This window comes from Carettochelys insculpta, chromosome 11 (genome assembly GCF_033958435.1).
Source record: "Carettochelys insculpta isolate YL-2023 chromosome 11, ASM3395843v1, whole genome shotgun sequence".
Classification (NCBI taxonomy): domain Eukaryota; kingdom Metazoa; phylum Chordata; order Testudines; family Carettochelyidae; genus Carettochelys; species Carettochelys insculpta.
The window spans coordinates 22144104-22171689 of NC_134147.1; the positions used below are offsets into that span (position 1 = coordinate 22144104).

Genomic DNA, 27586 nt, shown 5'->3' on the forward strand with positions numbered 1-27586 from the left:
CTCTTATTTCAAATTCAGAAATATAAAAAATTTAAGCAAAGTATTTTTGTTAATGGAGTCCCGAAGTTAACTACAACCATTATTAATTAATGGAATTTCTTCCCTTTATTGGATTTTAAAATGTTGAGGTAAAATTAAGGCCAAGTTAAGGGACAGATAACTTCTGCTAACTCTGCTTTTTGAGCTGTGCCCATTGTGAAGCTGTTGAATTTTACCAGCATATACACTATGGATTTGCATGTCTCTACCAAGATTTATTTTGCACCACTCCATCGTATTTTTTCTAACAGGTATATAGACAAATCCATTGAGAGTTAGCAGAGAAGAGTGCTTAACACACAAACCTGGTATTTATGACTCAAAGTGATGTTCTCTGTTCCTTCTAATTTGTTCTGTCACCACAGGCAAATCAATCCACATGTCTGTGATTGAGATTTTCCATTTGAAAATTAATCTAACCTCATATTGTTACAGAGGAGTTCTCACTATATTTAGATGCCATTGTGATCAGTGCCTTAAATATTAAATAGATTAATCGTTTATATTTCATTATTAATATTATAAATGTTTTGGGATCAGTGGAATATATAAAAGGAAGCATTTATTTTATTGTAATATAATAAATTTCAAAAATCTCCTTATAAGCATTATATTTTAATCATATGTTAAATGTTTTCTGCTACTGAATAAGTGCAGTGTTATATTTTAAAAGATGTTAAAGGCCAAATACCCTAGTATCACCATAGTATTAAATGTATGTCTCAGACAGCATTTTCCCCTCCAAATGTTTACAACTGCGTAGTTTTCATATTCACTCCACATTTGTTGATCTGCAAGCTTCAGTACACAGCAGGATTTAGAATGCTATGTAGCATAGCATTCTAAAATCCATACGCACAGATACAATACCCACCAGCGGCAAACAAACCACATACTGAGAGCTTCTGTGCGCCTCCAGCTGCCAGTGATGTTGGAGCATTTGATTCTTGTTGGTAAATACATGTCTGTGGTGAAACATGACAGTTGCCAACATGGGCAGTGTCAGAATCTTTTCTGACTAATTGTTAAGGAGTTCCAAGAGGAGTTTGTCTGGTATTTTTCTTTCAGAGGAGGATCTCTTTTTTGAGATAGACCTGTGTAACCATAGCGAAATCATACCTGAGTGTCCCATCACTGACGTATGGTTGACATGTGGCATCAAGTGATGAGGGAGTTTAACGTATTTGGAAAATGAGCAGTTGAGTTGATGTCATATTCAGGGAGACAGACACTCAAGAAAACTAGATCTAAATAAAGTCCCCATAACCCTCCAAACTCACAGGTAAATATTTGCTCTACAGCTTGTATAATAACTGCAATAACTTTTCACTTCTAAAACAACAAGTCCTGTGGCACCTTATAGACTAAGAGATATTTTGGAGCATAAGCTTTCGTGGGCAAAGGCTCGCTTCATGCAAATTCTTTTTTTGTTTCAAAGTACTGCTCTGTTGCATAACCTTGAAAGCGTCTAGTTTTCGTTAAATATTATAGGAACAAGCAATTCACAGGTAACACTGTCATTTCTCTTTTTTCACTTGTTTTGGGATCACAATATAGATAACACAATAGATGGAGAAGGGATCTGAATTTTTAAATTATATTTAGTAACACCTGATTTATATTTTTACTGTATGAGCAGTTTTTTACCCTCTTTATAAAGAATGCAGACTGCCTAAGTGAAGGGCCATGTAATTCAGGTGTGTTAGAAAAATATCTTTTCAGATAAACCAGAATATAAGATTTATGCATGTGCACTGAGGGAAGAATAGACTGCGAAGTATAACTTCATGTTACATAAAAAAAAAGAAAGTACAGTTATCAAATCTTCTACTGTATTCATCTTGAAATGACCAAGGTGGTTAAGTTGGATGTGATTTATACAAATGTTTTTTCTACTTAAAAGAATTTAAGACAGTAATCATAGAATAAAGTAAAATAACCATATCATTCTAGACACCCTTTAGTCTTCTAGGTATACACGTGTATTTGAGCTGTTAACCAACAAAAATGTAAATCATTTGTTAAGTAAACAACCATGTTATCTAAAAACATGTAACTCCCTGTAACACCAATATTTAAAAAGGGCTCTAAAGGAGACCCAAGCAATTATAGACCGGTAAGTCTAACGTCCGTACTGGGCAAATTAGTAGAAACAGTAGTAAAGAATAAAATTTTCAGACCCGTAGAGGAACATGATTTGTTGAGCAAAAGTCAACATGGTTTCTGTAAAGAGAAGTCATGTCTTACTAATCTATTTGAGTTCTCTGAAGGGGTTAACAAGCATGCGGACAGGGGGGATCCAGTAGACATAGCATACTTAGATTTCCAGAAAGCCTTTGACACAGTCCCTCGCTAAAGGCTCTTATGTAAATTAGGTGGTCATGGCATAGGAGGAAAGATCCTTTCATGGATTGGGAACTGGTTAAAAGACAGGAAACAAAGGGTAGGAATAAATGGTAAATTTTCACAATGGAAGGAGGTAACTAGAGGCGTTCCCCAAGGATCGGTCCTGGGACCAATCTTGTTCAACTTATTCATCAATGATCTTGAGAAAGGGGTAAACAGTGAGGTGGCAAAGTTTGCAGATGACACCAAACTGTTCAGGATAGTCAAAACCAAAGCAGACTGTGAAGAACTTCAAAAAGATCTCAGCAAACTGAGTGATTGGGCAGCAAAATGGCAAATGAAATTTAATGTGGGTAAGTGTAAGGTAAAGCACACTGGGAAAAATAACCCCAATTATACAGATCAGGAAAGGGATCTTGGAATTATAGTGGATAGTTCTCTGAAAACATCCACGCAGTGTGCAGCGGCAGTCAGTAAAGCAAATAGGATGTTAGGAATAGTTAAAAAAGGGATAGAAAATAAGATTAAGAATATCTTACTTCACCTATATAAAACTATGGTACGCCCACATCTTGAGTACTGCGTGCAGATGTGGTCTCCTCACCTCAGAAAAGATATATTGGCGTTGGAAAAGGTTCAGAAAAGGGCAGCTAAAATGATTAAGGGTTTGGAACGGGTCCCATATGAGGAGAGGCTAGAGAGACTGGGACTTGTCAGTTTAGAAAAGAGGAGACAGGGGCGGTATGATAGAGGTATATAAAATCATGAATGGTGTGGAGAAAGTGAATACAGAAAAGTTATTTACTTGTTCCCATAATATAAGAACTAGAGGACACCAAATGAAATTAATGGGTAGCAGGTTCAAAACTAATAAAAGAAAGTTTTTCTCCACACAGCGCACAGTCAACCTGTGGAACTCCTTACCAGAGGACGCTGTGAAGGCCAGCACTCTAAGGCCATGTCTACACGTGCCCCAAACTTCGAAATGACCATGCAAATTTCAAAGTTTACTAATGAAGCGCTGAAATGCATATTCAGCGCTTCATTAGCATGCGGGCGGCAGCGGCGCTTCGAAATTGATGCCACCTTCATGGGAATAAGGGGACTTTGAAGTAGGCGGGGCCCTTTCAAAAAGGAGCCCCGTCTGGACGCAACGCGCGGCGGCAAGTCGCGTCAATTTCGAAGCGCCGCTGCCGCCCGCATGCTAATGAAGCACTGAATATGCATTTCAGCTCTTCATTAGTAAACTTCGAAATGGCCATTTGCATGGCCATTTCGAAGTTTGGGGCACGTGTAGACGTAGCCTAACAGAGTTTAAAAAAGAGCTCAATAAATATTTGGAGGTTAGGTCCATAGATGGCTATTAGCAAGGGGTAAGGTATGATGACTAGCCTTTTGTCGAAGGGGGGAGATGGATGGCAGGAGACAAATCACTTGCTCATTGTCTTCGGTTCACCTCCTCTGGGGCACCTGGCATTGGCTACTGTCGGCAGACAGGATACTGGGCTAGATGGACCTTTGGTCTGACCCAGTATGGCCGTTCTTATGTTCTTATGTTCCCTGTAACTGAAACAAGTACTGTGTCCATCCTGAATACACTGTACTCTTGAGTTCAAAAGGAGCTTTGCCTGGCATTCGTATACCGTGGTGAGGGTGACCTTCTGCAAACTTAGTTAGATACCTGGAATGCCTACATCATCCCAATATCATATATCCTAATATTTCACCACAGCTGCACATCCAGTATTAGTAGTGACATAAAGAAGAAGCCTCCATCTTCCTATCAACTTTATACAATTTATATAGTTACGAAATTGTTGTTATGAAGAAAAATTATAAAGAAGCAGCCCTCTAGGGAATATCATATAGGTAATTTTGAGGAGCTGTGATCGAGCTTATATCACCATGTCTCCTCTTTCACATGCTTGTGGTTTGATGTACAGAGGCTGCTTTGTGGTTACAAAAACCTCTTTGGACCCTGCAGAAGGAAGATGGAGAAGGGAGGGATTGGAAAGAAGCCCTGACCTCTTCCAGGACTCTTCAGGTGCATCTACACAGCAAATTAAGACTTTCAGCAGTGGGTTTCAGAGCCCAAGTCAGAAAACCAGGGCTTATAAGGTTCGCACTTTGGGGCTATCAATAGCATTTTATACATTCTGGCTCAGGTGAGAGTCTGGGCTCTCAAACCAGAAGAGGGGTGTGGGTTTGCTGTGAAGCCCACAGAGCTTGGCACTTGATATCACAAAGAAACAAATGTTTAAAAAAATCTTAACTTTGTTTAGAGGTAAAAAGGGATCAGAGCACACACACTTGTATTCCTTCATAAAATACTCAGGGGAGATATGTGCTTCTCCTAGCTAAACAGGCTGGTTAAACATATTCTTATAAATAAGGCAAACTAACCGATAAGGAAAAGACATCAAGTAGCAAGTCCTTGAGTGCCACCCACAGTTGGAGCCTTACCCTGGAAACAGTTGGAAGGACTGAATACAGTCTTTTTCAGCTACATGTACACTGAGCACGGGTAGCTCCTGAACAAAGAGGCTATGAAGGGTTATTCCTCTGCAGGGGACACACACAGGCAGAATACATGAGAGAAAAAGAGATGGAGCAGGGATTCTCCTTGCCTTTGGTGCAGTGATGTATAGTGCATTATGCCTGTACTCCTGCCTCTAAGTCAGGGGTTTTAGACTTCCAGTCCATGAGCCTGCTGCAGGCTGAGCATTTTCCCAGTCCAGGCCATCAGATAGTTTGAAAGAAGTTTATTAAATCAGGTCCACATGGCTGTCTGCTGTCCTGGGAAAGGAGTGGGCAGGAAATGCACAGGGCTCCTAGCAGCTGCCAGAGCCCACATAGTCCTGGCTGCAGAGGGCAGCACTTGGTTCGAGAAACCACCCTGGCTATCTCTGCTACAGTGAATACCGTGCTGGCCAGGGAGCTGGCCAAGCTGACATGCTTCTGCAGCCTGTTGTCAGAGGGTGGGGGTGGCTGGTGGGTTTCACGTCTGGTTACCCCCAGCAAGGGTAGGTGATCTCAGCATGAGGATGTGTATCCACCAACAGGTGGATTTAAACCTGGGACTCAGGCGCTTAATGCAGGAGCCTCTACACTTTGAGCTAAAAGCCAGCTGCTTGGTAGTTAAGGCTGGTGAGGAGACTCATCCTTTCACTCTGTAAGTGGTCTAGATGCCACTACATGACAGGTGTGTGGGTTACAAATGCATGTAAGCTGGGGTGAGGAGGCAGAATTCCACTGAGAGAGTGGGGTTATTAGCAAGGGGGAGGATATGCGGTTGTTGGGGTGAGGACTCAGTTTCATCTCTTTCGTAGAATCCTGCTCTCTGCCTGGACTCCTGGAAACAGAGGAAAACATGATTAACTTGCATGTACTGTATTGTCAACCGCAACCCTTCAACACTCATGAATCAGTCTTCCCACCCTCAGCAGGAAAATGGCTTCTTGAAATCACAGATAAAAACGCACTTGGGGACCTTTTTATTTAGCATCTGGTATTTGAGGTCTTTTGCTGAACTCGAGGCACAATTTTTAGCTTTTCTCAACAAACCACAAGACTTAAATTCTTCCTTTAAAAAAAAAGGAAAAAAGAAGAGGAAGGCCATGCACCAGCAAACAAGAGTAATCCAATAAAGCAGTGTGATCACAGTTGGTAGTGGTGCTTCAGGCATCATGTAGTGAAGTTCCCAGATCCAGCTTAATTCTAAAGCTGTGGCAGGGGCTTTCTAGGATAAATTAAAAACAAAACAATTATTAGGAGGCTTGTGATTAGATCAGGGGAGTTGGCATTATTTATATCTAGTTAGTGCCGCAAAATGAGTTCATATTTCACAGCTTACACCTCTGGACAGGACAGCTCTGTACACGCACACACCCTGGGCCACAAGGGATGTGCTGGTAGTGGCATGGAACTAGTGCTGACAGTATGTGAGCTTTGGCTGAAAATGAAAAGTAGGTCTCCCTGTGTCTAATCTAATATGGGCACCCTTTTTCTTCTTGTCCATTATTGAATTTTCCCTGCCATTTCATAACTGCTGATTACTGGTACCATGTGTCTGACCAGAAGAACAAGTGAGTAGTTGGGTAGTTCCCTTGAAAAGAAAACTGATGTTGGAATTCATGTTAGTTGTCCTGGGGAGGTGCTGAAATAAGTGCACTACTTCCTTACAGGAGTGAAAAATCCTCACTGTTCTCAACTCAAGAGCAAATCTCCCCTTGGCTTCAGGGGAGCGAGGATTTCACACTAGGTCCTTCTGAAAGTTCTGCACATCACCTATGAACCTACTATTATAATTTAATTGTCCATAAATTACTCAGAGGTATATACTCCAAATTACAGGAGAAAAACTAAATGCAATGGTAGATTTTAGGTGATTTGCTTATTTATTAATTTTGCTATGTGATCAGGCAGCAAAGCACCGACAACTCAGCACACCAGCAAATACACATAACAATACTTAGCCTGATCTAGTAAATCTAATGAAGTATAGATAGTCTAATTTTTCAGTGCAATGCTATGTGGGAAAAAGTACATTATTTATAAGCTTTTGTTTGAGTGACAGCCTGTGAAGTATATTAGAAGCAGAAGAAAGAACATCTGAAAGCTGATAGGAGAAAGGCCTGAACTGAAAAAAAATGTTACATATTTGGTCCTATTACTAGAAGAAATCTTACTCTGAACTTAGTAGCTTCTAATGAATTTTAAATTAATCAAAAATAATTACACAGCAGCTAACAATTTAAAGTATTTTGCCTACATTTCCCAACTAAATTCTTGGATTGAAGAAGGTGCTTTAGTGCATGTAATCTAAATTGTAAATATTTATTTATAGATGGATTTCTTACTGTGGCAAATATTATACCTTGCAGATACTTGGTTACTTTGACTATGCTTTCACAGCCATCTTTACTGTTGAAATCCTGTTAAAGGTAATGAATTGTTAATTGATCCTTGTTAGCCCAAAAGCAGCGTTAGCAATAATGTTTGTAACTTTTTGTTTACCTTCCAGATCCTAGGGTATGCAGATTATGTCTTCACTAGTATGTTTACATTTGAGATCATTTTGAAGGTAACAGGTTTCTAAAGAAGTTTGGTTAAAAGGATGTTCCTTGTGTGTCGCCTGCCAAGAAAAGGCAGTTGAAATGTACTCCACCTTTTCCCTAAACGATCAAAGCTAAATTGTTTTTAAACCAAAGCATTTTTTATTAAACAATATCTTATAGTTTTGATTGCTTATCTTTGACCTTTGGGTGCATGTAGAAGCTACTTCTTATCATCACATCAGTACAATAATTCATTTTTTACCCTTTTTTACACTTGGAGTTTGTTATAAAAGGGAAAAATAATTCACTGCGCATGAGCTTTCCTCCTCCTGGTTCTGGCTTTTCCAAAATACCATGAATCTTTTAAAGAGGGGGCATGGATTTTTGCATTTCTCTTGCTGAATAATAGAGCTAAAATAGTAGATAACTATTTTCTTGCAACAGGACTTGCAAGATATCTTGCATTTATTTGTAGTCGAAGATGCTTTGTGTTTTATCTTATCTTGGGCATACATTTAAATACTCAGAAAGGCATATAGATGCTTGCTTAAATGTATTACCCATGCATGAGTTCAGAATTGGTATTTGAATGTACAGTTTGTGTACTGATTATTAGCTACTGAGCTTTTAGTTCTATGAAAATTTTCCCAGCAAAGCAACAGTAAAACCAAGGTGTACGTCCACCTTGTGCTCTCTAGGCAACAAATGGAGCATGAGTCATGAAGAGTAATTAGAAATGTATAAAACACTTCTTTGGAGCTATATTCATTTTATAGCACTCACAAGCTCTTGAAAGCTTCATGCAGTGAACAATAGCCACAAATCACTTGTTGAGTAGCCCTGACATATACCAGTGAATTTCTGGTACAGCAAGAATCTGTACATAAACTTTGCATTTCCAGCTGAGGATTAAACATAGCAAAAACTCTTATACTAACTTCGCTCATATTGGTTTGTTCTTTTCACAGTGCATTTTGATTAATACCAGATGAAGCAATATTTAGGCTGTTTACAAGATAAGCTGTATTTTATAGTGTAAATTATTTTGTGTTTGTGAACGTTCACCTACTCCTGCTTATATCCCATCAGTTCTTATATTCAGTAGTGACCAACCTACTAAAAATTAGTAAATTAGTTAATACAGTAATTGTAAATAGCTCTGACGATGCAGAATGCTAAAAAAAGTGCTAAGTATTCTTGTTATTTATTGTTTCATAGTTCCATAGCGTTTAAGGCCAGAAGGGACCATTAGATCTTCTAGCCTGACCACCTATAAATTTCACCCAGGTTATTAAATTTAACCCATATACCCCTATATTAAGCCCAGCATTTCAGTTGCCAGAGAGTGAAACTGCTGTGAGCCCCAGATGGAGAACAGGAGAGTCTAAGGGATCATCAATGCACTGCAGTGGAAGGGAATGAATCAAGTGAGATGTGCTCAGATGATCCCAAGCTCCATACTGCCAAGGAAGGTGAAACCCCCCTATGGTCCTTGCCAATTTTCAAAGCAATGCTGAGAGATAAGCCAAGAGAATTATACACTTGACAAAAGAGTAAAGCTGGATCAAAAGCTAATTGCAAAACCTCTGAACTCAGGAAACCCACTGACCTCACTAAAAGTGATAACCATTCTTTCTGAGGTCGATAGGAGTCAGTACAATGTCTGTATCCTTCAAGCAGCAGGCTAGATCAACACTTTCTGGCTGCATTGAGCCAAGAAGAGTGAAAAATTAGTGTGATGCAAGAGGACGTAATTAGATGTGAAGGGATACATTAAGAAAAGAAAAATTCATCCTGATGATCATAAATATCTTCCCGACATTGAGAGCTATTAGATTGTGGAAGAATCATTCAAGAAAAATAGTGCTTGGGATTCTGAAAGAAGACTCAACCAAATTCTAGAATAGATACTGTAGGAGACATTTGTACTTGTACAGACCAGTAGGTTTCTTCTGACTTCTATGTCTATGTTCTCCCCCTCTCCACCCTCTCCTTTTTCATTTTGTCATATCAACAGTGACTCCACTGAGTTTCAGGATCCTCTGAAGAATCTGTTTCTGGCACTAGTAAAACTGGCCTCTTCTAAATCCAAGAAACTTAAGTAGATTAGTGAGGTCTTTTTGCCTATGGAGCTCTGTTTAGGTTATTCCTTACTTAGTGATGTTACCCCAAGGATGAATTTGACTCATATCTGGACTGAATACATCTAGGAAGTGTCTACTTGCTCTACAGGATTTTTTGTGGATTACTGGGACCTAAATGGAGGCTTTTCTTCTGTATTCCCTGACAGCAAGTTACATTCTCTGACTGGGAAACCACCTTTTGGTTCCTGGTCACCTTGAAATTACTGTTCAGTTCTATCAAGTTCCGTACTTGATCCTGCAAGAAGCTCGTTCATATTAAGCAACTGCCAAATATGTAGCTTACCTACCCCCATCTGACAAGCTAAAATAAAGATAATTCGGTTTGCTCAGCAACTATGCAGATCTATGTGCAGCTTAGGCAGCGCTGTTTAGTGTCAGGAAAGGGTCTCTCATTAGTGTGCCCTCCATGACTCATGGGTACCCACAGAGGACTTGCTCAGGCAAAAATGACTTCTGACTGCATTCTCCAGTGGGATGTGTCTTGCAGTATAATCCAGGAAAATTTGTAAAGGAAAATGAATTTAACCTTAGAAATGGTAATACACAGTCAGTTTGTGAGAGGCACCTTTGCAGTGCCTTGCTTTACTAACGTGTCTCAAACTTTGGCTATGCTTGCTTGTAATTAGACGTCTCCATACTGTCCATGCTGAGTTTTGCACTATGCTGTCTGCACTGCCAAGTCATGTTGCTGAGAACCCAGTGACAGAGTTAATTCAGGGTTAAATATGTAGTAAACATTACGGTTCAATAATGCACATCTCATTTAAAATCCAGACAAAAAATGGGAAACTGGAGTTAATGCAATTTAAGGGTAAAATAGATTACAATAATGTTATAATCATCACCAAAACAAACATTAACACAAAAGTATTCAAAGTCAAGATTAAAACATAAGTCCACATTAAGATAAAAGAAATACACAGGCAAGACACACAGGCAACCTTAACTCTGCCCTGTAACGACACCATAAGAGGAGCAGAATGAAAAACTTTTTTAAAAGTCAGGATAATTTAGTGTGGAATCACTAATGTTTACAAAATCCTCTATCTTCATGCCAGTATCACTGGAAGTAAATTTTCAGAAAATTAATTCTGATCTCAAAGAGTAAGGGCAGTAAGTTTGGGGAGGATACGTAGTCTTGTTTTACATAAGAAGGAGATGAACTCTGATTTAAATGAGCAGTTGTTGGGCTAGTCTAACTTTCATCAGCTGGAACAATACTTACAGTCTATTTCAATGGCTCTGCTGCAACCACTCTAATGTGTCTCTACGCGGGGAACAAGACTGCACACAGATGCAGATATACAAGCTTATGTCACCCAAGGATTCCCTCGCACAATGGCAATCCCAGCTATTTCTTTAAACAGCTTCCCCCACTGTTTGCTCTGCTGAAGCAGTGCAAAGGAGTCAGAATGAGACACACACAACTTGTGGAACCCTTTGTTCAAGTTGTTCGCTGATGGAACTGATCACCAGCCTAGGATGAACAGTCAGCCATGCCCAGTTCTGTTTATAGCCCTTTTCTCAGCGTTCTGTTTAGTATCCATCAGAAAACAAAACAGAAATGTAGGACAATAGCTAAATCAATAGGTGGAGACTATGGGGTCTGCTAGCCTCTGCTAACTGAAGGGACTGGACCTCCTCAGCTTAGGACCTGGGTTTGTGGGACCTTCCTGCAGCCTTTTGCTGCACCTACAGGAGGACACGTGCTCATCTGTTTCCTGGTCCCTTACTCCCTTATCTGTAACTCCCAGCTGGGAATCAGGCCCTGCCATTGGCTGCTGTTCAGTGGGATCTGCTGGTTCCCAGCACCATGCCTCCGAACACAGCCAGCTATTCACTGCTCTTGGTCTTTAAGGGTCAGTCTATACAGCCAGTGACAGACAGCTTGTGGCAGTGAGCCTTCAAGCCAGAGTTGAGAGGCAGGACTCATGCTACAGCACCAAAAATAGCTGTGCAGTCAGCACTTGGACTGGCAGTCGAGGCGATCCCTGCTGCTAGGCTTCAGAGCTCATGGTCCAGTCTAATCTGAAACATTTATACTTCTAAACCAGAACCCAAGTCTGTCCACATGGATCGAAGGCTTTCTGCTGTGAGCTGTACGAATGGGCCCTAACAGGCCAGACCAGCCTCTTACATATTGGCAGCTTTTTCTTTGTAGCTAATGAATGGGAACTATGGGCCCACTATTATGAGTGCCCTCACTTTCAATTAAAATCAATAGTAGTTGAGGGTTCTCAGCAATTCCCAAGAGATATTTAGAGCTTTAGTAGATTAAAGTCTTATTCACATAGCTGACGAATTGGCTCGATTTGACTACTGGGGTTTTGACCATACCTTTATTTTTTGTTCCGATTAGGTTTTGTATTTCTGGTGCAATTATCAGATACATGAAAAGAAAATTCCATTTGAAATGCCTGTTTATGTTTATAATTGGTTTAATAGTTTCCATTGATACATTTTTGAACCAACAAATAACCCCTAATTAGGAGACATTTTTAAGAGACTTGGTTGTTTTGTATCACCTGAAGAAACCTCTGTGCTCCCCAAATTCTGCCTGCACCCCAGGCCAGGCCAGTCTCTGTATTATAATATAGATCAGGGGCTGCTCTAGCTACAACCTCTCAACAGTCACCTGTGGGCTGCTTTCACAGACAAGAAGGGCTGTCCCACTCAGCACTGCAGCCACTCCCTCACCTATCCTCTTGTATGTCCCTTTCTGAGAAGACACACTCTCTTCAGTGGGGGCTGTGAGAAGGAATAAATAGCCTGTGGTTGCATATGACAGGACTACATTGCTTCTGCATCAGGTTCCCCCCCCCACAAATCTTTTGTAACTCCACTAGGCACTCCCAGAATATAGAGTGGCAGGTGGGCAGAATCTGGACCTTGCCATTTACTGCTGTGGTAAAGGCCTAATCAGTTTAGCTTTTGTGCCCACGCAGAAATGTCACATTTGCTGCTTTCAGGAATAGTTAACGCATCTGGTTCTGTTGCTTAAGTGCAATTTATTCAAGTTGGGGGCATATGTATTTAGACTGTTCTTGTATATTAATTGTTGTGGCACATAACATATTTGATTATACATTTGCATCCTCACCAGGTGTCTTGTAAACAGCCTAAATTTCAGCTTAAATGAAGAAAAACAGAGAGTAAATGTGTAACAATTCTGTTTTTAGATGACAGCTTTTGGAGCGTTCCTTCACAAAGGGTCTTTCTGCAGGAATTACTTCAATTTGCTGGACTTGCTAGTTGTGGGTGTTTCTCTGGTCTCATTTGGGATTCAGTAAGTATCACAGTTACACAGTAAAGTGGCCTTTCTTTTTAGCTTGGGGGGTTTAAAGTGAAATTGGACCTTTTGCAAAGGATTAGATACTGGCACACTTATTTGTGCCTTGGGTCCAGGTGTGCAGGATTGCATTCTATGACTCCCCTTGCAGCCCCAGAGCAATACAATGTGGCACAGAAAATAATATAATTTTAGTTGTGGTCAGCACTGAATTACTACTTACTCACCCTCATCCCAGAGCAGGGGAAGCTGAGAGCACTATGCCTTGGAGGGATAACTTTGGGACACAGTGTTTCACAGGGCTGCTTTTGAATGTGTTGCAGCTTATGCGTGTTAATGATTCTCCTGGTGCATGAAAAATAGGGCTTGTCCCATACGGTGGGTTGCCATTGGAGAGTGACCCTGCCTCAGTTCCTCTCTGCAGCAACAGCTTCTGTCTTGTGGGGCTTGGACCTGCTTCCTGTTCCTGGCATTGCTGCCACACCTATGTGACCACAGCACTGTCTATGGTGGACCACACATAGCAAACCTGAGTGGCACAGTGACCATGTGGCAGAGACAGAAGCCACTGCTGACTTCTGTGGGGATCAGAGACTTTATTCAAATCCACGATTACTGAGAATACTGTGATGTTCATGACAAAATAGACAAAAAAGCCGTACTCTAATTGGTGTAGAAGGGGGTTTTGCTTTCCCTTGTGATCAGGGAAGACTCAGCCACTGAAAAGTAGGCTCCAATTCTCACAACTTTGTTGAGGGCTCAATTCTGCTGCACTTGAAATCAACAGTAAAGTGTCCATTGGCTTAGAAAGGAACACAAGGAGGGTCTGACTAACCTGTTCCCCAATATTTTTCTACTACTCTGCTGATCACTGGTTGCTCTGGGACAGGGGTCAGCAACCTTTCTGAGACACAGTGCCAAAATTTAACCTTTTGATCTCTGTGTACGGTCTGAGTGATGGTGATATTTTTTAAAGTCACTATTAAGCCTACTTACAACAGCTTCATTAACAAGTAAATTACGATGCAGAGCTTTGCATAGGTGCTATAATGAGTAGCTTTAGATAGGTGGTGGTTAGCAGCATTAGCTGGTCTTTTGTTATCCCACAGGTGGCATGGCTTTGAGCAAGCTGCCAGCTGCATGGGGGAAGAGGGGTGAGGTTGAGCTCCTATCTTGCATACCGATAACAATCAGCTTGTATGCCACTCTTGGCACCTGTGCCGGGGGTTGCTGACCCCTGCTCTAGTATCTCATAAATTATGTCATTTAGCAGGGTAGGTGATACAACCCCATCTGAAACTCCAACTCATGCTGCTCAGCACTGAGCAAAATGAACAAAATTACTCCTGTGACGAATGAAGGGCCCAGTCATACGAGTTTCTGAGCATCTCTTATGGTACTGAACATTTTCAGCTCTGCTTGACTGGAGATCAAAAGCACCATCTTCTCTAGTAGCATCATCTAGGGGCTCTCAGCATCTCACAGGGTAGAGCTCCTGGTTTGGGGGCCCAGGCCTGCTTATGAGGAGAGGGGAAGAGGGCAGTTTCCCTGAAGCCCGTATATTCCAAAGGGTTCAGGGCTCCCCAGCTTCACTACATCAGGAGCAGCAACAGCCAGAGTCCTGGGCCCTTTACATAGCTACTGGAACGCTACGCAGCGCACTATGAGTGGCTGTCAGGGCTGACTGGGGGACAAGGAGTCCAGCAGGGTGCACTCCAGACAGCTCTGAGGCATGGCTGTCCCTAGCCCTGTTCCTTCTGCCCAAGGCCCCAGCCATTCTGGGATTGTGGCATCCAGGGGCCCCTCATGTCTTTTGGCTGCCTTGGTCGGAGCAAAGTCCTGAAGGATGCTTTGTCCATTACCTTTCTCCATTTATGAAAGGTGTCTGAGCTACAGTGTATGACCAGCCCATGTCTTACTAATTCCTAAGTTGCTTCTGAAACCAAGACGCTCACATAATATTTATGAGACATTAAATCAGTGTTTTTAGCTATCAGTAAGAAAGCTGAGAAGGACTTCAAAATGCTAATTTATAAAATATTTAATTACCTCAAGGAATAAATAAAACTTATAGAAGGTAACTGCATGAACATAGACATTCTTAGTAAATTTTAAAAAATAATAAACTTGGGCAATAATACTTGCTTTTCTTTTCCCCCACTAGATCAAGTGCTATCTCAGTTGTGAAGATTCTGAGAGTTTTAAGAGTCTTGAGGCCCCTAAGAGCAATAAACAGAGCAAAAGGACTTAAGGTTTTTATTTGCATTTTTTTCAAGTTATATTTCTGTTGCCCTGATATGCTTCAGTTCTGGTGCAGGCAAAATCCCCACTGAAGCCAAGGGAAATGTTCTTGGATAAGGACACAGGACTGGGCCCTGAATCAATTTTAGATTCTTATATGTGCTAGTTCAAATCCTGCTCTAAGTTACAGAAGTTTAAATATGGAGCAACACCCACATCTGAAGGCAGATTGTGGTGCACAGTGCTTTCAACAAGCCAAATATTGTTGCAATTTATTCATTGTAATTCCACCTTGTGTATGTACTGCCTGTCACTTTACGATCTGAAGTGGCCTACTTCGAACAGACTACTGGTACGTTTAGAAAATTATCTTCCTTTCTGGTAGCAGCATGAATTTAATTCTATGAGCAAAAAATGAGTATTTGGTAACTAATTAATAAATAAAGTAAATAGATAAGCATATAAGAACGTACAATTTTTTCTCATAAATATAGAAAAATGTGTGTTGCTAATGCAGTTTACATTTTTCTGTATTAAAGCCAAGTAACAAAATTAAGTTGTACTAAAATCCTTCTCTTTTTCCCTTTTCTTCACAGCATGTTGTTCAGTGTGTCTTTGTTGCTATTAGAACTATTGGTAATATCATGATTGTCACAACTTTGCTACAGTTCATGTTCGCCTGTATTGGTGTACAGCTTTTTAAGGTAAATAAATGAATTTGTTCAAAACATATTCAGGCCTGATCCTGCAACCAGGCCCGCCAATTCAGTTCAGTAGGGGTCTGTGTGGTAACTGGGTAACTCTGGGGTACCTGGTAATGGCCACTGTTGGCAGACAGGATACTGGGCTGGATGGACCTTTGGTCTGACTCATTATGGCTGTTCTCATGTTCTTATGTTCCTGGTTGTGCCTGTGTGGAGCCAATCGCAAGATCAGGTTCAAAGCTGCGTTAGTTTTTAATGCCCTACTTTCCATCTACATCTTTTGTTTTATACATAGGGAAAATTTTATCGGTGCACTGATGAAGCAAAACAGAATCCTGAGGAATGCCGGTGAGAACCCTTTCATCTTGTGAATCAAATATAGAATAGTTTGAATTATGAAAATAATTTCTTCATGTATAAGACTTTCATACCTCCAAACACCTTGAGAAAATTATAAATATAATGAACCCCCAGCACATACTACACACAAAGGGCAATCCCAAGCCATTTAGGTTTTTATGAGTCAAATCCAACAGCTTAAACCCAGAGACTCACAGGCAACAGATGCACATCACAGAGCACATGAAATCATGAGCAGAGCAGCACCAGTTAAGTAACTGAAAAGAGCATACATCTCAGGGAAGGGATGGCATCATTCTGTGACTATCTGAAAGCTTCACAAGTGTTGTACAATCAGTTCTTGATTCTTTTCTTCTTCCACAGGGGAATATTCATTGTTTATAAAGATGGAGATGTTGATAATCCAATGGTCAAAGAAAGGGTTTGGCAAAACAGTGATTTCAACTTTGACAATGTTCTCTCTGCTATGATGGCCCTTTTTACTGTGTCTACCTTTGAAGGCTGGCCTGCGTAAGTCAACATTCAGCATTTCCATAAAATCATTAACAGATGTGGCATTTTTCAAAATAGTTGAGTAAAACTTCATGGACGTTGCCCAAATGTGAAATAATCACTTAGGCTTCTTAGAGTCTTGAGATGATGGGCCAGATCCTAGCATATACTGTGATTCCTTTACTTCCACTGATATCAAAGAGAACTGTGGCCCTCAAAATCCAAGATCCTATCCAAGGATATGAAGCTCATCGTTGCCAATAAAGAGGGAATACAGGCCTATAACATTCTAACTGGTGTAGTCTTTACATTGCAATTCTGATTACACTTCTGTATTTCTTAAACTAACTCCTTCTGAATAGTCCATATTTGCTATTTAGAAGTGAAGGAAGCAGAACTAATGAAGTGTCTTAATTTTGCGGTATCTTTGGGGTATTCCTTTGATTGTGAATCGAGGCAATTCCATTAGGTGTTCACTTTTTTCTTATCTTTTGTGGACCAGTGGCAATATATTCAAGGGCAGGCTTTCCATGTTGGTCTTTGAATTTGTGACCTCCATCTGGAAAGTATAACTCAGTGCCTCAAAGTGGCTGTGCACACATTTGTAAGGCACTTTAAATCAGACAGAGTTTGGTCAATATTGAATCACAGAATCACAGGGCTGGAAGGGACCTCAGGAGGTCATCTAGTTCAGCCCCCTGCTTCAAGCAGGATCAACCCCCACTAAGTCATCAAGCTGCTTTTTGCAGGCAAAACCAACTGTCTTTTAAAGTTGGGGGTGTAGATAGGATTATGGTGTGAGATTGATAAAAAATTTGTTCTTAAGAACACCAAGTGACTCCTGAATAGAATATTTGTTTTGAGGATTTTGTTGTTTTTCCTGTTAAAACTAGAGGTCTCCTATAATATTTAACAGTGAAACGGTCTTGTTAGCTACACCGCAACTAATCTTCTGAGTTCTTTTGTCCTTCCTTTTTAAATAATTAAATCATTGCTAGCATTTAAAATTTTGGTCTTTGGCTGAAATTTTTGCTAGCAAGCGTCAAAAAAAAGTAGAATAGATTTGTCGTTACTATCCATTTATTGTAAATGAAAATATAATTTATCAGGCATCAGATGGACAGCCATGTTAGTCTGTATCTGCAAAAACAGCAAGAAGTCCTGTGGCACCTTATAGACTAACACATTTTTTAGAGTAAGCTTTGTGGGCAAAGATCCGCTTCGCCAGATGCATGTAGTGGAGATTCTAGAGAAATCTGATTAATCAGACACCTGGCAATCCTCTTGATTCTCCACTACATGCATCTGATGATGTGGGTCTTTACCCAGGAAAGCTTATGCTCCAAAAAATCTGTTAGTGTATAATGTGCCACATAACTTATCAGCATTGTCATTTTAACAAGACTTAAAACTTACAGTTCTTTCCTGTTTTTTTAGGCTGCTCTACAAAGCCATAGACTCAAATGGAGAGAATGTAGGCCCTGTATACAACTACAGAGTGGAGATTTCCATCTTCTTCATCATCTACATCATCATCATTGCCTTCTTTATGATGAATATATTTGTTGGTTTCGTCATTGTTACATTCCAAGAACAGGGAGAACAAGAGTATAAGAACTGTGAGCTGGACAAAAATCAGGTTAAATAATACTTTTTTCATGTATAAAATTGTTCCTTTTGTGTTCAAATCATACAGAAACCAACATCCATCCTGTGGTGGTTTCAGAAGAGGGTGCTAGACACCTGCCTTAGTTACACTAGTCTATAATTTTTTATAAAAAATAGTTCTAATAGCTGAAGTAAAGGTCATCAGATGATACTTTTGGGGGGAAATCCAAGCATTCTGGTCCTTTCTTTGGTATATGGTAATTTTCTAGTAGCATAGCAGGGAATAGAGAACAGTTTCAGATTTGCTTATGGAGAGAGATAGACCTTGAAACATGGAACCTGAATATGAAATGCAACATATAGCTATAATAATCTGAAATAGCCATCCTACACCAAAAGGATTGCTCTACTTTTATTTAATGGTCAGTAGGGAAATAATGATTTGCAGTCAGAAAAACAAAATCTCCTCTTTCTTTGGCTTAACAGTTTGGCTGGAGACTGCTTCATCAGTTTTGGTATAAAAACAATGTTCTTTGAAGTACTAAATTTCCATTGTAACATCTTTATTTTGAAACTGTAAAAATCTGAGAGGGGTAAGCATGTTAGTCTGTAGCTTCACAAAAAAAAAACCCACAAGCAGCCTTGTAGAACCTTAAAGACTAATAGTTTTATTTATGTGGTAATGAACTTTCATAGGTAAGAGCCACTTCATCAGGTTGGCCAAATCTGAGGAAGTGGGTCTTACCCATGAAAGTTCATTACCTAATAAATAAATTTGTTAGCCTTTAAAATAAAAATCTTCTCATTTTTAAGGTCTGGTCTGCACTAAGATTTCAAACACCAGTGTTAGGGTCTCCAGGTGTCCAGATTTTGACCAGAAAGCCCAAAAGGGGACCAGGCAGTGCCCAGTGAGTACTACTGACCAGATGCAAAAGGTGTCTGTCTGCAGTTGGCTTTGGTTCCATTGCAGGAAGGGTAGGAACTGGGAAGATCATCTGAAGCTGGAGAAGAACATGCACGGCTTCAGCAGACCGAGGTGCCACTGCCCTGGGAAAGGGAGCCTGATGTGCCCAGCATTTGGGGAGCAGGGCTACTGATAGGGCTCACTGCCCAAGCTCCGTTCTTAGTTTCCTTTGTGTCCCAGCCCTTGGGTGCTGACCCCCATGTCATAGTGTGGCTTTTCTTCCCCAATCCTGTCCCAGCTACCCCTACAGCCCTAGAGCCCTCATCAGCTAGTGAGGGTAGGAAGTTGGAGAGAGTGATGAGAGGAGAAGAGGGGAGAGAAGAGGCAGAGTGGCAGGGCGGGGTCTTGGGAGAAAGAGGCGGAAAATGGGACAAGGGAGGGTCCTGTACTCAATGTCCGGTTTTCACAAATTAGAAAGTTGGTCACCCTACCCAGTGTAGATGCACTGGTGCAGAACCCCTTGTGTGGATGCAGTGTAAATTCACTAGTACAGCTTTACCCAGGTTTCAGAATGGCACTTTTCCTAATCACGCTGTGGGTTTGACACAGGTGCACCTGCCTAAGCAGTGGAAAACTCAGTGTAGTGTTTATTAGTATTAGTAAAGATTGAATAGGAACATTTAATTAGGATCAATTAATGTTTGTTTACCACTCTGAATATGAAAATCACTACATAAATGCTGAATATTTTAGGATTTTCCTTAGGATTATTTTATGTTTTTTTTGCCCATACAACTGAGCTAAATGGTGTATATTATTAAGCCCAAATTTAAAGAAGCAGTAGGGCTGGTAAACTGCGAGATTAATGTGCTTAATATTAAACACTTTGTAATAAAAATATGTACTGCCTAGTTCTTAGGCCTTTATGTATTTTATAACTCTTTACACTCACAGTACATCATATTCCTTTGCTAAGCACAGTGCATGGATTTATAATAGAAGTAATCTTACATGAAGTGCAAGATTTTCATAACTTCTCATTTTGAAGCCTAAATTGAAACTCTTGGTATTTCTGTTTTACAGCGTCAGTGTGTAGAATATGCCTTGAAGGCACGACCTCTGCGTAGATACATTCCAAAAAATCCTTACCAGTACAAGTTCTGGTACGTGGTGAACTCCACTGGCTTTGAGTACATCATGTTTGTTCTCATCATGCTGAACACGCTTTGCTTGGCCATGCAGGTAGGAACAAAACAAGCTGCCAGTTTACTGTCTGAGACTTTTGATGATATGAGTCTCAAGAGAGAATATGGCAGACATGGTGCTTAATAAGCCTTAAAAAAGACATGTTAGTTTTTATGAAGTGACATATTTTTAATAATTCCGTGTTATGATAAAGCACGCTTTCTGTGGTGTGCCCTGCTTTAATGTGTTTTAATTCTGTTTGTTTTTAAATGGTATACATTTTTTCCTTCTACCTTGCTGATGATCCTGTCCTTCTCGTAAAAGAGAGTGATGTACATGAGAGAAACAAAATAAATCACATTCTAGTTTTCCTTCCCTCTCCCTCTTCTCTCAAACTGACTCCCACTGGCCTCTGCAGAAGCACTGGGCTAACTGGCTTCCCAAATAAGACTCCTGGGCTATGTCTACTCTAGAGAGTTGTGTGTCGACAAAACCGAGTTTTGTTGACACAACTTGGAGAGCATCTACACACAAAATGCATTTTTTCGACAGTCTGTCAACAAAACTTGGCACTTCAAACAATGGTGTTCTGCCTCTCCATGATGAGGAATAATGCCTTTAAAAAACCACGTAGATGCTCCTGGAGGCACTCTATCGACAACCAGGGCCTCTGGTTCACTGGGCAGCCCTGTTTGAGGAGTTTCCAGTTGGCCATTCTGTCGAGAGACCAGCTGGGCAGTCTGGCTGTTCTTTGTTGACAGAGTGGATCACTTTTTTGATACACTTTTGTGTGTGCATATGATATATCAGCAGAATAAAGATCTCTTCTGACAGTGACTTCTGTTGACAGATTGCTGTAGTGTAGACATAGCCCTGTAAGATAGAGATCTCTGCCCCCGTGCCCTTCGCACACACCTTTCTAAGACAGGGATGTAGAAAGAGAAAGAAGTCTTGCTGCTCTCTCCCAAGGCACACACTACTCCTACACAGTGATAGGTATAAATTAGCTGCAGAATAGCATTTGCATGTTTGTGCATACACTTGCACATTTGCATTTTTGAAAATTAGGCCTTATTATCATCATTTTCTGGGAAGGATAGAGTTCAGATAAATACTGACATCTTGCTAACAAACAAATAAAACCCTCTTAAATAACTCTCCCTAACACCATAGCAACTTGGACACAGAGGTGTGTCAGGGTACGGTTAAGAATGTAGCACTGCCCTGAAAGCATGCAGGACATTTATTTTGTGTTGTTTTATACTTGTCTGCCAGCATTCCATTATTCAAATTCCTCCCTTCTAACTGAAGGAGAGAAAGGTCACAAAGAACTGGTTAAAAAATAGTAAGTAAGAAAGAAGAAGCATGGTAAGTGGTTAAAGCACAGGTCTGGGGTGTGGAGGTCTAGTTTCTGTTTTACCAAAGCTGATCTTGTTCCACTGTTCTCCACATGAGAGAAACAACATAAATCACATTCTAGTTTTCCTTCCCTCTCCCTCTTCTCTCAAACTGACTCCCACTGGCCTCTGCAGAAGCACTGGGCTAACTGGCTTCCCAAATAAGACTCCTGGGCTATGTCTACACTAGAGAGTTGTGTGTCGACTAAACCGGAGTTTTGTTGACACAACTTGGAGAGCACTGTTGTACCACTGTTGTACCACTGTTCTTCCTTCTGCAAGATGGGGAGACTAATGCACTCTTACTTCCCCAAGTTGTTTTTAGACTTAATTTATTATTAATAAGGCAGACATAGTAGTAACTGTAACAGTGTTAGGCTGCTGTAGATCACAAACACTTCAGTTAGCATAGTTTAAACAATCACTGGAGATCCTGAATGTAAAATAAATGCCAAATCCAGTATCCTCTCCCAGGCAAAATAAGCATTCAACGTGGGAATGCATGTTGCACCTGTTAAAACTGGCACTCTTTGCTTAGGCAACATCCATGGTCCAAGAGGACCATGGGTGCTCCTGGACCAGAGAGTCCAGGTAAGAGGGCCAGCCAGTGCCAGAGACAACAGCCTTGGCAGCCTGGCTGTGCTCAAGGGTTTGGGGGCAGGTGCAGGGCAAGGTGGCTGGTGAGGGAACAGGGGAAAAAGGAGCAGTGCCTCCTGCCAGAGCTGCAACCTGAGAGGCGGAGCAGGGTGCCAGGACACTGGGGCCAGCAGAACTGATGGTGGTCAGAGCAGGATATGGAGGAATGGGGGAATTCATCCACTAGGACTGGGAGGCAGAGCAGAGGGTGTAGGGTCTGGGGGATTGGGCCGCCGAGCTGAGAGGTGGAGTGTGGGGCCTAAGGAGCTGGGGAATTGGGCCAGGAGGCAGGGTGGAGTGGAAGCCAGGAGATTGCATCTGGTTGAGACAGCATTATCCTCTGGCTGTGCTAGGCATGCAAAGGGGGTAAAATGGTGCCCCAAATTTAGTGGTGCATAACCGCATATGTCAACAGTCAACTCTGATCTGGGCATCTCATCCATGAACATAATTGAAAAATTGAGGGAACATTTACTGCATTTTTACTTTCTCTCTCCCTTTTCCTCCTGGACCTGGATTCATCCCGTCACTACAGCTTCTGTGCTTCTGATGCATCATTCAACCCTTCCTTAGACTGTGCCTCTATTATGTAACTATACACATGACCTCTTACTGCTAGAATAGAGAATATTATTCTTCCTGCTTTTCATTTTATATTTATCACCTTTGGTTTTTTCTGTCTTTCTTACTATTATATCTATATACATCATCTTTTTTCCACCTGTTACCTCTCTTCTCTTCTGTCTCCCTGGCTGTGTCTACAGTAGCCCAAAACTTCGAAATGGCCATGCAGATGGCCATTTCAAAGTTTAGTAATGAAGCGCTGAAATACATATTCAGCGCCTCATTAGAATGCCAGCAGCTGCAGCACTTTGAAATTGACGCGGCTCGCTGCCACACGGCTCATCCAAACGGGGCTCCTTTTCGAAAGGACCCTGGCAACTTTGAAATCCCCTTATTCCTATCAGCAGGTAGGAATAAGGGGATTTTGAAATTCCTGAGGTCATTTTGAAAAGGACCCCCATCTGGATGAGCTGCGCAGCAGCGAGCCACGTCAATTTCGAAGTGCCGTGGCTGCCAGCATTCTAATGAGGCGCTGAATAGGTATTTCAGCGCTTCATTAGTAAACTTCAAAATGGCCATTTGCATGGCCATTTTGAAGTTTTGGGCTAGTGTAGACATAGTCCCTGATTTATTTATTTCTTCTTCCCCATCACAATAGATTTTCAAAAGAAAGAATTGTTAAAATCCAGTGTACCTGCCACTGTTTATTTTCTTAGCTCCCTTTTGATATTTTGCTTAATCAGAGATCTCCTTTACTGCTGCCCCATTAAGATGACAGTCAGTATCCAGTAATACATTATAGTCTGAATAAAATCTTGGGCCATTTTAAATAGCTGTCTAAAAGATGCAACACAGAGCTGTATAATAATCCTTAAAAGTCATCACATACGGCCTGTGAAATTACTGTTGTTTATACAGTTATATAGTGTTTACTATATTGATCATTTTAAGGCACAGTTTTCTGTCTAGATCCATATTTCTTTGTCCTTTGGATCATGGCTTCAGGTAAAGGTTATTGAAATGTATTTGTGCCTTGATTTCTTTTAAATGATCAACGCACATAGTTCAAGAACTACTCTATTCCACCTTCGTGTGTGTAGCGGTCAGTTCCTCTTTGTGTCTTTAGCCTGCACATAGGGTTAATATTTTCTTATACACTATTGTTGACTCACAGATCCCTTTTTATACTATGGCATCTAAAATGAATTGTATTATTCCAGTTGTTAATGTGCTTGGTCTAGATTATGTCTAACACAGTCTTTGTAAAAAAGATGGAAGGAGATAGCGAGGGAGGCATCGGACCCCAATGGGCGCTGAACACAGGGTTGATGATGATGGTGATGATGATAAGTTTTTGTAAAATATCTATATTTATGTTAGTCATATCAACAAGAACATTTCAACCTAAAGACTGCATGCCATAAGTATGTGAACATAGCTGATTTAAACACCAGGCTCACAAGAACTCTAGTACAGGTTGAGCATCTTTAATCTGGAATTTTCTCATCCAGCAACATACATAATTCAGCATGATTTTAGTTAGCGGGATGACCACTTATCATGGGCATGGCCATGTTTTCCATGGTCCCATAAAATTTGTTTACATCTATCAGTGTTGGCTTCCAGTGTTCTGTTATGTTATTTAGCTGTAATTTATCCTTACATATCTTCTAAGAGCCCAGTAAGCAGAGGAAGCATTGCTAATGCTGCTAGACATTATTGGCCACCCTTGCTTCTGCAAATTCTCTAGTTCATCACCAATCAGGTCCTGAGGGTGCCTGACTAGAGAGATTCAACCTGTAATAACAAACCATTAAAAAACTCAGTAGGAGGCATTATCCCAAGAGAAGAATTTGGGAGATTATGCATGAGTCAAACACCATCCTTCATGATATGTTCCATACATACAAAGGGGTGAGCAATTTGTTCTCTCTCCCCACCCTCGACCCAGTATCTGAACCAGAACCAGTTGGAGATGAACCCGATTTTTTTTTAAAAGGAATCATTATTTTTGTATCTGAGATCCACTCACGTACTAAATAATCTTTTACAGAGCTACTAATGGGCCTTCCCTCTACTGGTCTTTATTAATGCTAACTGTTGATTTATATCATCTTATTTTTAATTAGCATTCTTTAGTTCTTTACTTTTAAAAAGTGTCCTGTTTTTAATTCACAGCACTACGGACAGTCTAAGTTGTTTAATGATGCAATGGACATTCTGAATATGGTTTTTACAGGCGTGTTCACAGTTGAAATGGTTCTGAAACTCATTGCATTCAAACCCAAGGTAAGTGATTAGACAAGATTTTGGTAGGTTATCGCTAGATCAATTAAGTATAACATGACTTTCCCACTAGATATACGTTATTGAAATAAGAGAAGAACCTATATGTTTTTCATGGTAAAATATCTGTGAAATCTTCATAGAAGAGTTCATCTGATAATGTGCCTCTCTATAGATGCATCTACAGGAAATGAGCTGTAGATATGAGTGAGAAAAATACAGAGTGATGATATCTGAAATGTTTTTGAAGTCATGGAAAGGTCTCTTTCTAACCCAGACAAATAGTTATCCTATTACAAGCATTATCAAACATATTGTACACTGGTACCAAGTTATGTAAATGATTGTTTAAAAAAACAAGTTTAAAATTAAAATCTAATTAACTATAAGGAACTCCATCTGATTTTATTTTTTAAATAAAATAGAGCTATAGGGCCTGATTCTACAAATATCACACAAATACCTTACTTTTACTGGGGATATTCAGAGGGCAAATTATTTGCAGATTGGGTCTATAGCAGATATTTTAGATTCCCAGTCATAAAGGGACGCTGTCAAACTAAATATTATGTCCAGATTTTTGAGAAGAGTCATTAAGTTCCTGAACCTGTATTTGCTGGAACTAGTGATGCTGTGTCATAAACGCAGTCTACGTTTAGTTCAAAGGCTCTGAGGACAGCCGCTGTATAAATTGTTCCAGAACCCCTGTCTGAACCTCCAAGGAGATGCAGGCAGATGTAACTTGAGCCCACATGGAGTCTCCTTGGCTTTAGTGATGCTCCATGTGGAAGTAGAGGTCTCCCTTCAGGCGTGTCTGTGCTAGTCTGGGACCAGTGGCACTGAAATTTGCCATGGGCCCTGGGGCAATGTGGAAGGAGTGCCCAGCTCTGTGCCCCAGAAGGGGTGGGGCCATGGCGGAAGGGGCGGGGCCTAGATGTTCAGCCTTCAGCGCTGCCCTCACTGTGGTGCTGGGCCCTTCCCCATCCCTCACAGTGGGCCTGGTTTTCAAACATTTTGAAAAATGTCCTTTGACTTCATTTTTTCATTAACCTCTGAATATCAGGCCCAGTGCCTCTAGCTGGGCACCCAAGATTTTAGTCATCTAAAATTCTAGTTTCCACTTTTGCAAATATTGGCCCACAAATTGTTAAAATATTAATTCCTGCTGATTTTAATAACACCTTGCTTGATTAAAATGGAAAGGAATGATACAAATCTAAGTTGATTGTAATCATCTATGTTGTTTGTTCATTTCTCCCATTCCACCTGTGATAGTGAATGGGAACCAGAAAAATAAATTAGACCAAACGTTGCTGTCAATTACTATGAAATTAGTATTTATTCTGATAGGTTTACACCAGCATAAATAAGAGCAGAATTTGGCCCACTGACTATGAACAGAAAGTGAAACTGGCTAATCTAATTTTATTGACCTGCCTCAACTGGGTATATGTCATGCTCCATTTCCTTCTGGGGAATACTTTTTTTAAAAACCTATTTTCTGTTCCAGGCAATGAAACCAAAACCATCTCTATTCTGATTATGGATTAGGCGCCTGACTTTTTCATGTTTAACCAAGACTTGGTATTCAGAACCCAAGTGTCAGGGGTTGGGTAACTGATCATCTACCCCCTCCTCCGCAGTCCTTTCTCTTGCAAGATTCTATGGGATTCTTTTTTAAATTTTCCATTGAGTATGCACATTTATTGTAATAGTTAAGTCCCTAGTCTCATTCAAATACTAGCTGCTTCGCTGCATTAAAATTAGTATTATCTGAGGTCACAATAGGAAAAGTGAAGCTGTGTAGGCTGTAGGACCATCATGCTGATTCTCTGTGTTGGCACTGTTCTTTATGCTGATTGGCTACTGAAGTTTCAGCTAATTCTCATATCCAAAAGTGTCTATTAACATTTGTGCTTAGCATGAAGATTGAGAGTCACCTAGTTTCCCTTGCTTTTGTGATACCAAGAAATCTCAGATTACTGTGAAAAGCTATGTGTGGGACTCTCCCTGAAGACAAGTCAGAAGTTTCAGTTAGTGCAAAATGCAGTGGCCGTGTGGTGGCAGCACATTACATCAGTGCTCTGTCGACTGCATGAATTTCCTGTGCATGTCTGGGTGTTATCTGGGATGTTGATACTCATCTGTAAGGGCAGGTTGCCACTAAGGGAGAAAGTAACCTAAGACAGGCAACTCCAGCTACAAGAATGGCATAGTTGGCGTGGACACACCTTAAATCAACTTTCTACACTGTCCCCATTGATTTCCATTATTCCTTATGACTGCAAAGAGTACCGGGATCAGTAGGGATGCCCTGAACATTTGATTTAGTGC

The 27586-nt window shown here is 40.6% G+C and overlaps 1 protein-coding gene across 1 annotated transcript in view; it reads left to right on the top strand.

The window, feature by feature from the left end:
- CACNA1D (calcium voltage-gated channel subunit alpha1 D) overlaps nucleotides 1–27586 on the top strand; it is a 354295-nt gene that overhangs the window by 245927 nt on the left and 80782 nt on the right. Inside the window, exons 21-29 of the mRNA XM_075006076.1 lie at nucleotides 7409–7468; nucleotides 12766–12872; nucleotides 15040–15127; nucleotides 15713–15820; nucleotides 16116–16168; nucleotides 16544–16690; nucleotides 18110–18311; nucleotides 20268–20426; nucleotides 25145–25255. Of these exons, the coding sequence (XP_074862177.1) occupies nucleotides 7409–7468; nucleotides 12766–12872; nucleotides 15040–15127; nucleotides 15713–15820; nucleotides 16116–16168; nucleotides 16544–16690; nucleotides 18110–18311; nucleotides 20268–20426; nucleotides 25145–25255 (1035 nt within the window). The remainder of the gene's footprint in view (nucleotides 1–7408; nucleotides 7469–12765; nucleotides 12873–15039; nucleotides 15128–15712; nucleotides 15821–16115; nucleotides 16169–16543; nucleotides 16691–18109; nucleotides 18312–20267; nucleotides 20427–25144; nucleotides 25256–27586) is intronic.